Raw genomic sequence first — 15,316 nt, forward strand, 5'->3', positions numbered from 1 at the left:
CCATATACCAAGTGACAGAAATGAGCTAACTGGTGGGTTCAGCACCTATCTGGCAGCCAGAGTGATGCACCTGAAACTGATAGTAAAAGCTTACAGCAGTGTGTTGCAGATAATTTGATTCTATCCGTGTAAGACAGACAGAAAAAAAATAGACTTTTTAGCTATTTTTTTTAACTCAATCTTGTAGAGTGAGAGGATGGCTGAGGAATGGAGAATTGCACTGGTACCGTTTTTTAAGAAATCCAGTAACATACAGAAGGATGAAGTGGATGAGCCATACCATGATGATAAAGGGACGTTTTGCAGCTAGGTTAATAAGAGAGAAAATGACGAGTGAGCAACAGTAAAGCGTCATACCAAGAAAGAGTGCTACAGATACAGTTTGCTTTCAGGGAGTTGATGGAAAAGTATAGAGACGATTGGAAGGAGCTTCACTGTGTCTTTGTGAAGTAATTTCCCAAAAAGTATAAACAACTCTAATTACACTAACATTATTCTATTACTTTTATACCAGATCATTTAACTAACCTTAATATATTATAATCAGATCTATCTCCTTGCAGTTTATATGATATTGTACCCCTCTCTTTCTCACTCTGTGTGGGTGTGCTCGTACATTTTCTTTGTATTTTTAAACAGAAACGTCAATCAGTCAGTGAATCTGCAACAAATTTAAAATGGAAAGAGCTGTGGTTTTAACCTAACATAGTTTTAGCATCCCACATTAGGGTGTCAACCGATACTTGCTGTAATGTTGATGAGTTCAAATTGCAGGACGTGAGAATAAAATCCCTTTAAAGGCATATAGTGCTTTATTGGTATGTTTACAGAGATTCAGAGAAGCATGCGGTATCACAGTCAGTCTAGTGAGAATATAATATGGGATTATCTGGGACATATTCCATGATTTTCCATGAATTAAAGGAACCCTCAATGCTGTATTTTTGCCTATATTTTAAAGCACACCTTAAAGCATTCTCTTCCCTTACCAACAGTTTAACCTTGAGATGATTTTCTGGGCTACACTTAGTAACTGTAAGTAAAGTTACTCTTTTTAAATTTCATCCACATAGCAGCTCAAAAATGCTTGATATTAAGAACGTGAAATAAAATGTCTGAATAGCATCAAAAGTAATACTCTAATTTGTCTAATTACTATATTTACATGTTTGTATAAGTAAAGATAAGTATGATGAGACACTAAATGCTTGAGTAAGACTTAGGTGACTTTAAATACATGCTTACTCATTTCTGTTCAAACCACAAGACAAAAACAGCAGCCCAAAGCCCGTCATGCCTGCCGCCACAGAGAACTCCAGGTGCTGGTAAGTAATGCTAAACTTAATTCTCAACAGAATGCAGCGAAATTACTGTACTATAAAAACAATTTTAAAAAGATTTCAAAGATCCATTGATTATGATTGTAAAAAATACTAGATAATACAAGAAAAAATGTTATGAAACCCTTTTGATTGGTCACCATAGCTATGGTGTCCACAGTTCAAACAATATGTAATAAATCTGTTGACCAGAACAACAAAATTTAAGCTTAAAGTAGCGATTTGAAAACAGACTAAGATTTTAAAAGTAGTAATATTTTGTTTGATAGTATAGCTTTAATATGGTGTTCAAGAAAGGAAATGTGGCCTCTACCAGCGAGCACAGAAAAAAACAAAGTAAAGAATAAAAATGTTTGTCTAAGCTAGATATTTATAATTATCAGCCATATAACAATTAAAATTCTAGTTGTTGACTTATTAAAATAATGGGAAGTCTTATACTGTGAGTATCTGACATACAGGTACAACCCACACATATACACACAGAACTTTAACTAAACGTTGTACTGTTGTACCGCTGGGTATTTACAGTTAGCACTTGATGCTAAACATGTCACGTTGTTCTTATCCTTCTGTTTTATAACTACATATTTGCTAAATTACTTTATGTTGTGGAAATGTTTCAGGAAGATCTATATCTATAACTATATCTTATAATCTAATTTGGATATTTGCATTTTTAATCATCCAGTTCTCATCATCATGTTCATGTGCATTCTTGTCTTGGTACATGCAAATAGAAAGTGCTCAAACAAAAGCAAGAAGCAGCATTGTTTATTAATGTCAGAGAATGACTCCTCTTCATTCATAATGGGCTAACATGAACACCCATTGAATCTGACATAAAGCTTGGTAACTGCTCTCACGGGATTAGCTGTAGCACAGGCCATCTCCTAATTGGAACATTGGTGAATGTTCCAATCTGCAGAGTATCATTGGGCAAGATACTGAACCCCGAGTTTCTCCCAGTGTGTTTGTCAGAGTTGGAATGTGTGTGCAACTGGATGATAGTAAGATCGAAAAATTGTGTGTGTATGAGACATGTTGTAAAGTTCTTTGAGTGCTCAAGTGCAAAAGTGCTATATAAAAACAAGGTTTTTTTTAATATTTACATTGAGTCTAGTGCTCTGGTTGTGCTGAAGGCAAATAATGTCTTCCTCGAATTTCTTCATGAAAGGGAAAAAAGACTAGAAATATACCATCCAGATGCCAGCGGTGAATTCACATGCCAGAGAGTAAGAAGTGATCTTCTTTTAAATGTGGTGAGTGAATGTTGTCATGGCGACATTAGTTAAAAAGCATGCAAATTTCTAGTATGTCAATATTTGTTGCATTATTTTCCAAAGTAAGAATAGTTTCAATTTATGTAGATAATCCACACATTTGGTAGTACACTACACATGCAAAATAATCTGATTCTGTCCAAACAGAAGATGATTTTGATCTACATGATCATCGCAGCTCCAGCAATGACCGCTGTGGCACAAGGTACGCTTCAACTATTAAACAGTACATAGAAGAACAAAATAAATCTACAATGTTAAGTCATTATTAACCTCCTAAGAACTCTTTCATGGCATGCATTTTTCATTTCTCTTTGCTATTTGGGCTGATTGGGACCTGATGAATGTAAAAACAAAGAATGACCTGATTTTTATTTTTTACCTGATTTTTTTTTTTATGAGACTGAAATGAGATCCACATATGACATTCGTTTTACATTTTAATAGAACAGTGGCAGTATAATGTCCTCGTAAGTGGATATCAGGCCCTTGTAGAGTAAAATTCAGTATTTTGGTCTAGACAACCCAAATGTTGAATGATGTCCACATATGTGGACCCCAGGTCCTAGGAGGTTAAAGCATTTAAATGTTTTCTCTTATGATTTAATGTTTAGTCTGTGAGAGAACATTTCTGTTCTCTATAGTGCTGTACAACATTACATCAGATAACAGTGTCATTAATACTATTACTTAAATTACATACACATGGATTTTGTCAGTAACTATTAATCGGTTACATAGATACAAAGTTTATGGTTTTCTGTTTAGTGCAAATAAATGATAGTTATTAATTTCCCTCTTTGTATGCATTTGTTTATTTATTTTCTTAACAGGGTCTCCAGAATGCAATCTAACTGAACCTGGACCCCAGACATGCTTTGGAGTTTTAGGAGAAACACTGATTTTTTACATACCTAACAAGCCACATATAAAGACAAGCTTGAAAAAGAGTACAGATAACATTTTAACCTTAAAAAATGATACATTAATTAGTCTCAATGAAAAATACAAGAATCGTACTATATTCTTCACAAATGGAACATTGAAGCTCAACAAAGCAGCAAAAAATGACTCTGGAGAGTACAGCATGGAATCACACAATTCTACTGACGGTGTGTTATTGCACACAGTTAACATCCATCTACATATACTAGGTAAGACCAACAACTTATTGATTTATTGAATAACATCTGTGTAATAACAATGTACATGTCAAAATGTGGTTTAGAGCTAAAACCAGAATTTTAAAAAAGCAGGTAGTTACGTGAACAGTTTGTAGATTGTATTTATCGATGTTTTTATTGCTGGTTATATATTATTAAGCGAGTTATCAAATTATCATTCATTTTGTGCACACATTTCATATAAGTAAGCTATGAGTAAGCACTTACATAAAGCCTGTATTGGTATGTATTTACACTTCTTAGAGTAGCAGTGAATGTCATATTGCAGTTGATACTGTGTCTATATGTGACTATATGTTTGTTTTTTCAGCTCCTGTGTCAGAACCAGCTGTTATGCAGATGTGTTTGTCACCAAAACAGATGACAGTCAGCTGCTCCTCTGAAGGAGAGGAATTAGAGTTCATTTTGTCTTTGGATGATAAGTTGTTTATACAGACTAAAGCCAATGGTATAGAAAACCGCAACATTTCAAATGTTACCATCAACTTACCTGGTCAGCTGATGGGAAACCTGACATGTGTTGCTCAAAACAATGTCAGCAGAAAACAAAATATCATCCACCTTACAAGTTGTACAGGTAGTGTAAAATATATGTAATAGAAATGCACATGTTAAATGTATTGTAAAGCTAAAATATATCTTTGGATAATCAAAGACATTAATAACCTGTTACATTTTTCAAAAATAGCATAGATCTGTTTTTAAAAGTTATCTATGTTGACAAAGTCTCCCAAAGAAATCTTTTTTTTTTTTTTTGCAAAATTCAGTTTTTTAAAAACTATAATGATTTAGCAGGTACCACTAGAAACAGAGTTTCTGTAGACATATATGATAGTTTGCAGAGCTGGCAGTGGATGCTAAATTGCAATTCGTACTGCATACATATGTGACCATATATGTGCATACATATGTGTTTTGCACAATATCCAACTACCAACCTCTGTATATTTTATATATTTTATTTTATTGTTTACTCTATTTAATTGTTAAAATATGTACACACACACACACACACACACACACACACACACACACACACACACACATATATACACACATGTAGATATACATATTTAGTATACACATTCAGTAATATGCATACACTCTTATATTGTACATATATTTATTCATATAATTCTCAGATTTAGCCATTCTTATATTTTGCTTGTTCTTATGTTATTGTATTTTTGCACACCTCTGTTGCTTGTGAAGCTCGCACACAAGAATTTCACTCACATGTACTGTACCAGTGTACCTGCACATGTGATGTGACAATAAAAGTGATTTGATTTGATTTGATTTGACCATATGTTTGTCTTTCAGCTCCCGTGTCAAAACCAGCTGTATCTCAGATGTGTTTGTCACCAGAACAAAGGACAGTCAGCTGCTCCTCTGAAGGAGATGACGTAGAGTTCATCTTCTTATTAGATGATAACTTGTTGATAAAAACCCAACCCAACATTTCAGAAAACCACAACATTTCAAATGTAAGAATCAGCTTACATGATCAACTGCTGGGAAAGTTGATGTGTATCGTCCAAAACAATATAAGCAGAGAACAAACCATCATCCACCTTACAAGATGTGCAGGTAATATAAAAAAATGTTCTACTTAGATATTCATTTATTTTATATTTTTAATTATTTTGTTTAGTTTATGTATTCATAGCCATTTATCTAATTAAGTTATTTATTTGAGTAAAAAAAAAAATCGATCTCATAGGTCTATAGACCAGTTATTTTATAGATACTGAAGCATAAATTGCAAGTGACTTGAGGCCATTATATCCCCATTATCTCAGTACATTCTTCTTAATGTTTCAATTTCTAGGTAATATTTCTGACCACTGTGTTATGACTGTGGCTGTGGCAGGAAGTATTGCCATTTTACTCATTCTGGCTGTGTTTTTTGGTATCCGGAAATTCCAAAAGACTGGCATTATGACTGTTAATGAAGGTAATATTTTAAATTAACTATATTGTTGCTATCAATTTTGTCTCAGTGAGCACCACACAGGAATGTATGCCAAACTGTTATAAAACCTTTACAGTAAGCGCCATTGTTTGTATTGCATCTGTACAGGACCACAAGGGATTTTAAGTAAAATAATCAATATGTGATTGAAATGCTGACTTTCACCTTTAATTCAATGAGTTTTACAAAACTTTTTTATTAAATATTTAGTAATTACAGTCATTTTTCTCCTCGGCTGTAAAAGGCTGATGGGTTATTTTTGTTATCCTGACAACGGTGGGCAGGTGGGCGACATGGACACCCAAGTTTATCATTGTGATTACTTGAGAATAAAGCAATGTAGGAGTTTCAAATTGATATCTTTCGTGTATCTACAAAAAAAATCATAACTTTTGAGAACAAAGTGACGTGGGATTTTGAAGGTTATAACATAGGTCTATCTACCTTGATGCTGAGGGTACCACTGGCCAGTGGAGGTATTTTTTTTTCCAGTCTCTCGTTTTCAGAGGATCAAAATTTACTGGACAAACTAACATGATTTAAAGTGTAAGGATCAGTTTATACTTTAGTCTTGCAGTAAGACTGCCTTCAACCCATAAACATTACCATGGTATTTTCTTTCCTTGTGATGCTCTTCCAGGACTGCACTGCAGGACCACCTTCTGTTGCTGCTAGTTTGCAGGCTATCAATCAATTATGTACAAGGTGGCTGACTGGTCATTGAATAATATCCCATCTCTTTGCCTTAAGACAAGCTTGGGCTTCTTTTGTAGTATGTTATGGGTCATTATCTATTTGCAATGTGAAGCACTGCCCAATCAGTTATGTAGTATTTAACAGAAACTGATCAGAGAAAATAGCCCTGTTTGCTTCAGAATTCATCATGTACTCCTACCAGCAGTCACATCATCAATAAACACGATCGACCCAGTTCCATTTATGGCCATTTGCCTGTAACATTATTTTCACCTAGTCATACAGTGTGGTATGCTTAAGCTCATGAGCGATTTCACTCGTTTTCCGGACTTTCCTCCTCCCTTCTGATACAAGTTAATATTGGTTTCATATGTCCAGAAAATTTCTTTCAGAAATGTGCAGGCTCTCTTTAGATCAAACCTCGCCTTACTCTGCTTGAGTGTAACCAGTGGTTTTCAGCTTGTTATGAACTTGTTATGTTATGTATTTCCACTCAGGAAGGTTGATTCCTGACTGGTCTTGATTGTAGACCTTGATTGTGATACAATCATCTCTTTATGTTCTTGACTTCTTTAGATATTGTGGAGCTCATGAGGTGTTGAGTAGGTAGTGTGTTAGGGATCAATGGTAGTGGCAAAAAGGATGAAAATAACTGGAGTAAATATATACACTATATTGCCAAAACTATTCACTCACTATTCCGCATAATGGAATTTAGGTGTTCCAGTCACTTCCATGGTCACAGGTGCATAAAATCAAACACCTAGCCATGCCGACTGCTGACATAAACATTTTTGAAAGATTAGGTCTCTCCCAGAACCTCTCAGGAATTCTATCATGGTACCGTGATAGGATGCCACCTGTGCAAAAAGTCCAATCATGAAATTTCCTCACCACTAAATATTCCACAGTCCACTGATAGTGGTATTATAAGAAATTGGAAGTCAATGCTGTGGGGCACAGTACTCAGAGGCCCCTAACTTTCTGCAGAGTCAGTCACTACAGACCTCCAAACATTATGTGGCCTTTAGCTTAGCTCAGGAAAAGTGCATAGAGAGCTTCATGGAATGGGTTTCCAAGCCTTACCCCCCCCCCCCCACCCCCCCCAGTGCAAAGTGTTGCAAGCAGTTGTGTAAAGCACACCACCATTGAACTCTAGAGCGTGGACGTGTTCTTTGGAGTGACACATCACAGATGGGATCAAGGTGGGGGTCAGAGAATATCTCTTGGATAGAAGAAGAATGGTGTATTTGAGATGGCACTGCAGCTCAACCTTGTACGTTTTTAAGAATGGACAAGTTGTTGTTGTTTGGCCATCTAAATGTTCTGCCATCTCTCTGGATTATTTTTGTCTTTTTTCTGCTTAATGATGGCCTCCCTTACTTATACTGACATCTATTTGAGCATTATATTTAAAATTACATCAAAAAGCTATAAAATACAAATTTAGATCTTTGTTATGACTTTAGATATGATGTCTGCTTCATTTTTCCAGAAATAAAAAGGAAACAGAACTTGGTCATGATACTACTTTTCCATCCATTATGTAATTAATTGATTAGAGGCTTTGTAATTAATCTTGATTAATCACATTTAATCGCACAAGAAAATTTGCCCCAAGGCGCCATTTTTTTTTTTTTTTCATTTAAAAGGGTTTTATTAGGCGACAGAATCAAATAATAGACATGGACATTAATATTGTAAACTCCACCTCTTTTAATTTCTGGAAAGAAAAAATAGGGTTTAAACTGCATTTAAATTCAAAACAGAGAAACAAAAAATAATATCCCTGGCCAAAATTGGGCAGACTTAAAAAGAAAGTGCTATTTTAAGTGCTTTACATACATTTTCATAGTGGTATTGTCTTTAAATAATAATAATAAAAAAAAATTAAACATAAAGTGCAGTTTTTCTTATTAAAAAAATAAGGTAGAAACATGTGACCTGCAAGTGAGAACAGTCTCTCACATGGGACAGAAGTGGCAGGATACAGGACAGACAGCTGTGGGTGGGTCCCTGCTCGACTGACCACCACTGCAGCAGGCAGTCTTTCTGTCACTGATGGTGGATTCTGCTCTATACAGACTCAGGGCCCTGTTACACAGGGCTTCTTCATCTGAATCAGAGTCTGAAGACAATAAAGAGAGGAGGAAGCACTTTGTCTTTGCTGGCTCCTTTGTGGTGCCATCTTTACACTGTTCCTGCAGCAGGGCCTCAATGCTGCTCCAAACTTCTTCTTGCTCTCCCCTTGCAAGACACTTGAAATCCTTAAAGTGTGGGTCAAACACAGTAGCTATCTTGAGCCACTGATGGTTGAGTGTAGCTACATGTTGGGATAGGTCCTTTGTGAAGGCAGTCTTAAATTTCACCATGTAGTTTGAGTCATAATTGGAGACCTCCATGGTGTGATGCAGGTGGCAGAAAGCAGGTAAAACCAATGAACATGAGACATGTGTCTCACCTCCAAGAAGCTCAGTCACAAATCTGTAGTAGACAGCTCAAGAAAGTAATTATTAATCTACACAATAACTGTTAACTATGGATCTTTTTGAAGAAACAGTAACAATAAGTTAAAAAATAGTTTTATTTACCTGCATGGCTCAAGGACAGTTGCCAGCTTTTGGAGGTTTATCAGCTCCGATGGAGTTAAAATCACTAGCTTGTGCTTTTGTTTGTCCAAAGCAGCAAAAACAGCCACTTGATTTTTTAGTAGACAAGAAACCATATCCAGCGCTGAATTCCACCGTGTGGAAACATCCTGTATGAGTGGCTCTTTCTGTTGCCCCAGTCTTGTTTGCTCCTGGTGTAGTTCCTCCACATTAGCAGGGCTGTCTGTAATGCATCTAATTTTGTTTGCTTTTCAGTGTCATGAAGCTGTTGAATTTTACTTGAAATAGTCTTCAAGTAAAAGTAGTTGGAAAGTTAGATCACCTGACGCTAACTGTAGCACATTTTCTAACCCCCTATCTTCTACCACTGATGGTGGTCTACAGTCCAGAGCAATCCATTTTGCGAGAGAACTTGTAAGTTTGTCCGATGTTGACTTACTAATTTTGGTCCTGAAGCCAGTCATTTCATCAAGTTTAGGCTGTCGACACAATTTTTGGTACTTAAACTGACACTGCTGGAGCTAGCAGCTCCTACAGTTTCTGTGCTCGCTGCAACATATTTTGCATTTAGATGGTACCGTAAGGTTGAAGTGCTTCAGTGGTATCCAAACTCCTTTTTGCACAGTTTGCACAAAACCACGCTTTTTTCAAGGCTTCCATCAGGTAGTCTTTTGAAATGAAATTTGCCTCCGATCAGTCCTAGCAACACGCTTTCTTCTGATTCTTTGTAGCTCTGATGTGTGCATCAGTGTAATTGTTATACCAGGAAATCCAACATTGATAAAAGTTCCCCTTTGCTTGGAATGCAAAGTGTGATTAAATGCGTTTTTCCCCCCTTTTTTTTTCTAATTAATTAATCGCAATTATCTCGTTAAATTGCTACCCCCAATAAATATCCAATTTTGGGCCTAATGCCTTAAACTAAAGGTAATTAATACTGAAGTCTTTATTTCAATCACAGTTTTTTGTTTGATTTAAAATCCACTGTGGTGATGTACAGAGCCAAAGCTACAAATATTGCGTCATTGTGAATGTTTGTGAAAACTTTCTTGCTACAAGTTTTTGATGTACAATATTAATCTCCTTTGATTACACAAGACACAGATTTCTCTTTCTACTTCTTTCAGATGATGCTGAAGAGGATGTTGTCTACTCAGATGTTAGACTGAAGCAGGATGGAAGAGAAACAAGAGAAACACCACCTATTTCAAATCAAGATGAAAGTTAACATTGACTTTCGGTCAAGTAGCTAATAAAACTATGCCAGTTTAGCAGTTCCAGCTGTGCAGTTAATGTAAAGGTAAATATATTTTACAAGTACTCACTGGATTACTTTAATTTTGAAGAAAACATAAAGGGGGAAATAAGGTATTTAGAAGGCATTTAATATTAAATTAAATACTTAATACTTCATATTCAAACTACATTTTATTTGACATAATTTAAATAAACTACAACGACCCTGTAAAAATTCTAACCAACATTTTACATTTAACCTTGGAGATTGAATAAAAGGCTTTGGTCAGTGATGGTGCTTTCCTTGTGTTGTGTTTAGCAGACGTGGGCTGTGCCTTTTGTTAGAGATAAAAACACAGTGAAGCATCAGGGTTACTTTTTTCTGTGCTGTCATGACATTAAAACCACAAACTATATCCTGTATTCACTGAGCTGCTAAACCTCTAAACCATGTGACATTACCTAAGCTGCACAGACGTCATCGAGAAAGAAAAAAACTGTATAATGCATAAAACACTGGCTTGTTTGTTCACAATGATCACAGTAGAGACTTAAGAGATCTAAGATCATGAAAAGAAGGTTTTAATTTTTTTGAAGACGTTTTACCTCTCATCAGGTGGAAAGTCCCAGTTATTTAACCCCTAGTAGGGGCTGTCCCTTAGGAGGTGATCATTGACCCACTATTAATCATCTGCGACATGACATTAGCCATGGTATGTAAAAAGGCATGGGCCATTACCATCAGAGGTTTTGGATGAAACTACTGTAAGACCTTTACCCTATCATATGACCTATTGAGGGATCTCAGGACTGCATTGTGGGTAGCTGACAGTTGGTGTCATAAGCTGCTCGCTCTGTTCAAAGGTGGTTGTTCACAGTGGACATAGATGGTCTCTTTTGCTCCTCTTTCAAACCAACCATCTGTCTTTTCAGTCCAAAATGTGAACATTGGCATCCCTGAAAGAGTGACTTTGTCCTTTAGGTACAGATGTACAGCTGAGTCTTGTCCTGTCGAGGAGGCTCTTCTATGTTGTGTCACGTATTTGTCAAGTGGCTATGCGGTTTTTCCAATGTAGAGCTCACTGCACTGCACAGCATATGCTTTGTTGCTCGGCTTGTGTTTTGGATGACTGAGAACCAACAAAGACATCAAGCAGCAATGCAAAAACATGAAGGGCACAAACTCCCCTGCAGGCAGTTCTTCTAAGCAGTATTTTAATGAAAAGTGTGATTAATATGAATATCTCGTGTAAGGTGACATAAATCCATCAATAATTTTTGTTATATGCTTGACATGTATGAAAAAGTCAGTAAGTGGACTTTGTGAGACACGTTAACTGTGTGTGTTTGGTCGGCAACCTGGTGATGCAATTAAAATTCATTGTCTTTTCAAATGCAATGATAATAAATGCTTTGAAGCTTGTTGACCAACATTTAGATTTCCAGTAATATTTGTCAGGTTTTGTGATCCCATGGCATTTTTGAAGTACAATAAAATCTGTGCTGTCCTCATGTTTTACTTAAATCTGTCTCAAGTGTTACATTTATTCTCTTTATGTATCTCAACCATACAAACCATTACGTATAAGTCAAGCATAATGTAGAAAGGAACAACGCTGTAATAACCCTTACATTAAACAAGAATCTGTGTTTTTCTTTACATGTATTATTTGGTGATTAGTGATTATTCTGTGATGATCTAGTAAAAGCTGTAGCCTTTAGTAGTAAATGTAAAAACGCATAGTATCAGCACTCATCACATGGTGGAGCGAAGTTTTTACAGTTAACTAAAAGCAATAAAATGCAGAGCATGTGATCTGCAAGATCTTGTGAAATTCACTCAGATTTAAAAGTTTGATTTGTAAACGTGGAGACAAATCTGTAACTATGTGCACAGGAATGAGTGATTTTCTGAAGCTGCTGAGAAAAAAGACAAGCCATCAGTTGCAGCTGTCACATTTTACATGTGATTTTTGTTTCAGTCCTGCTGTGGTAGCAAACGTTTATACATAAATGTGTGTGAACAGAATTTTCTCTATCTCTTGACATAAATCCTGAGATGAAGATCACAGGTTCGTGCTGTCTCCCACGCAATACTTCAGAACATACATGTTAGTGTGTCTGTAGCAGAGACACTAAAAAAAGAAAGAGTTGTGACTTTAATGTGGTTTTCACACCAGGGTGTTAACTGATACTTCCTTTTGCTTCTTTTCACAAACTTTTGTGATGCAGACTATAGTGATAAATGTACATTGCAGAACATAAAAAAGCAAAATAAACAGTTGACATTAATCCTGTGATGAAGAGCACAGGTTCAGGCTGTCTGCCACGCTGTTCTTCAGTATATAGCACCAGGAGCTGGCGGTAACAGTAACTTAAGCCTATTTTAAGACATCCGCTACCCAGTGCAGTTAGTGTCAGGCAGACACAGACAGACATGCTACATGGGATAAATCATATGGTATTCAATTTTTAGGTGTGTTCATAAGTATCCAGTGGTATATCTTTGTTTAAAAAACAAACAAACAAATAAAAAGTCCCCAAAATAATATTCTTAACACAACTGGAACAGGAGCATCTGGATTCAGTATCTAACAGTCAGCTATAGTGATAGATAGTCTAAGGAGCTTGGAAAGAAAAGCGTCTGGACTTCTGTAAGTTGCTTGAAGACGTTTCACCTCACATTCGAGAAGCTTCTTCAGTTCTAAGGTCAAATGGTGGAGAGTCCCAGATTTAATGCAATAGTAACAGAATGTGACTACACCACATTTACATTCCTTGTGTTACTTCTTTCAGATGTTGCCGCAGATAAATTTTTTTACTCCAAACTTGTATACAAAGAAAACATCACTCAAGTCACAGGAAAACTTTAATTTAATTTTTGCGCAAAACATTATATCTGACCTCAACTTAGCTGAAACTCTACAATGATGATTCCTGTCAAAGTAAGACATCTGCAATTTATGTTACTTTCTTATTACATGAAGACGTATTCTTCATGTAATAAGAAAGGTATTGCATTCTTTTCTCTGGGCTCATCTTCATTCGCCTTTTTTAAGCATACTGACATAATTGAAATAAAAAACAACAACAATATTGTAAAAGTCGTAATCAAAATTTTACCCCTGGGGATTAAACAAAGCCTTTGTTCAATAGTGTTGGGGCTTTGCTTACATTGTGTTTTGTTGAGAAGATGTGAGCTGTGCCTCAAGCATCATAGGTGGTCTTCACTGTGTTGATTGTCACAGCCTTAGAAACCACAAGGTCATGTGGTCACTGAGCTGCTAAACTGCTAAACAACTGCTGCCGTTGCACAGAGGTCAGTGTGCAACTACAGTATCGGTATCATGCATAACAATGGCTTGTTTGTTCACTATTACGAATCATAGTAGATGATCCATAATAGTAAATGCTCACTTATTTTTATCAAGCAACAATACAAAAAACATGAAGGGCACATGAGGCAGCTTGTAATGACTTTACACATTAGCCTGTTTCATTGTGGAAATAGCTCTGATTAACCAGGTAACATTTTAAAATATTTTATGTGACACAAATGCAGCAGTAATAAGAATGCTTGTTGATATGTGTTGTATGTTCACCAGTATGATAATGATGAAGCAGTAAATTCAGTTAACGTGGTTTTATTAACCAGCAGAGCAGCAGACAACTTACATGCTTGGACTCAATAACGGAATGCCGCTTATACCACTCCAAACATACACAGACCTACACGGAGGTACGGCAAGCGGATTAGGACAAAATACCAAACTAACAGCAGGTTATCTACAATATGTATAAAAACGACATTTGAAAAGTCACATTTGTCATCATGTCCCATTTATTAAGTATAGTAAAGATTTTGTTTTCCTCATGCTGTGATTTGTGTGTTTTACCATAAAAAAAACATTACAACAAAAGCAAGCATAGGAGATAAACAGAATAATGCTGCCTTTTCCTTAATACACAAGTTGATTTTTTCATCTTCTTTTTTAATGTTTTCTTTATTTGTATTACTTTATTATTATCAGTTTCTCTGTGATAATATGTCGACATCTGTAATGTTGGCTAGTATAGGGAAAGAACAGTTTGAGACAAGATGAAACTTGATTTGCATTTAATGCAGTGATCAGTACTGACCGCATGATGGGGATAAAGGCATGTCTATTCACTAACAGTGTGAAAGTTTCATATTAGATACAAACAGTAATGATCAACTGACAGTGTGATTTACATTTGCCTGTTTTTTCCATCTTTAGTGCAACATGGCCTAAAATACATTTGGGTAAAGTGTGCTTTTCTTGTACAAGAATAGATATTCCAGTTGATAACTAATTCTTTAAAGACTTAAATGGCATCAACCATCAGTGACAGCTCTTCATGTCAGTTTTTGTTTATCAGTGGAATAAAAAATTTACCAAATTTTTTTCTTTCAAGCTTCATGAAGGAAAACTGTCATCTGTCACTTGTTGGGTTGAAGGAAGTAATTGAGAAAGAAAAGAGATAGAACAGCAGGGTTTAATGGGTGAAAATTTAACTTGTACATAATTTCTTCAAACTCACTCTCACATCATTACTTACACCACAGAACACTGTAGTTGAAACCACATCCTTTTATTCTCCAGAAGTTAAGTCATCTTGTCTATATTGAGCCTGCACTCTTTTTTAGTTGCTCATTTCTTTGTTTTGTCCAAGCTTTCTAAGTATAGTTTTTCTTTTCTTCAATACTCGTGTATTTTTTTCAATCCTCATGTATATCACAACATCCTCAGTGCTTTTTTTTTTTTTTTTTAATGTGTGGAAAAGAAAAATACAATTTATAAAACTATTATATTTCATTCACACTCATCTGAGTGCCCAAATGGCAATTTTTGTACAAACTCCTACAGACGAAAACCGTGGCAGCGCCGCAGAAACTCTGTCCCGCTGTGGTGACCGCTGCGGAAGCTGCTTTACGGCAAGCTCAGACTGCTACTGCGTTGGCGTGGTGAGA

General features: G+C 35.9%; 1 protein-coding gene across 1 annotated transcript; it reads left to right on the plus strand.

Moving 5' to 3' along the window:
• The first annotated feature begins 3,707 nt into the window (after window positions 1–3,707).
• LOC134637933 (uncharacterized) lies at window positions 3,708–10,435 on the plus strand. Its single transcript, XM_063488502.1, has 5 exons — window positions 3,708–3,777; window positions 4,118–4,384; window positions 5,131–5,397; window positions 5,639–5,764; window positions 10,215–10,435. The coding sequence occupies exons 1-5, from the start codon at window positions 3,711–3,713 to the stop codon at window positions 10,313–10,315; spliced, it is 828 nt and encodes a 275-aa protein (XP_063344572.1). The 5' UTR covers window positions 3,708–3,710; the 3' UTR covers window positions 10,316–10,435.
• Window positions 10,436–15,316: the final 4,881 nt, after the last annotated feature.

Source organism: Pelmatolapia mariae, linkage group LG10_11, assembly GCF_036321145.2.
Source record: "Pelmatolapia mariae isolate MD_Pm_ZW linkage group LG10_11, Pm_UMD_F_2, whole genome shotgun sequence".
Lineage (NCBI taxonomy): Eukaryota > Metazoa > Chordata > Actinopteri > Cichliformes > Cichlidae > Pelmatolapia > Pelmatolapia mariae.

What these genes read in the sequence shown, in the direction of transcription:
- LOC134637933 (XM_063488502.1), top strand. Translation starts at nt 3,711, where the DNA reads ATGGAATCACACAATTCTACTGACGGTGTGTTATTGCACACAGTTAAC. An exon ending in CATCCATCTACATATACTAG is followed by an intron (nt 3,778 to 4,117) that starts GTAAGACCAACA and finishes TTGTTTTTTCAG; the next exon opens with CTCCTGTGTCAGAACCAGCT. An exon ending in CCACCTTACAAGATGTGCAG is followed by an intron (nt 5,398 to 5,638) that starts GTAATATAAAAA and finishes TTCAATTTCTAG; the next exon opens with GTAATATTTCTGACCACTGT.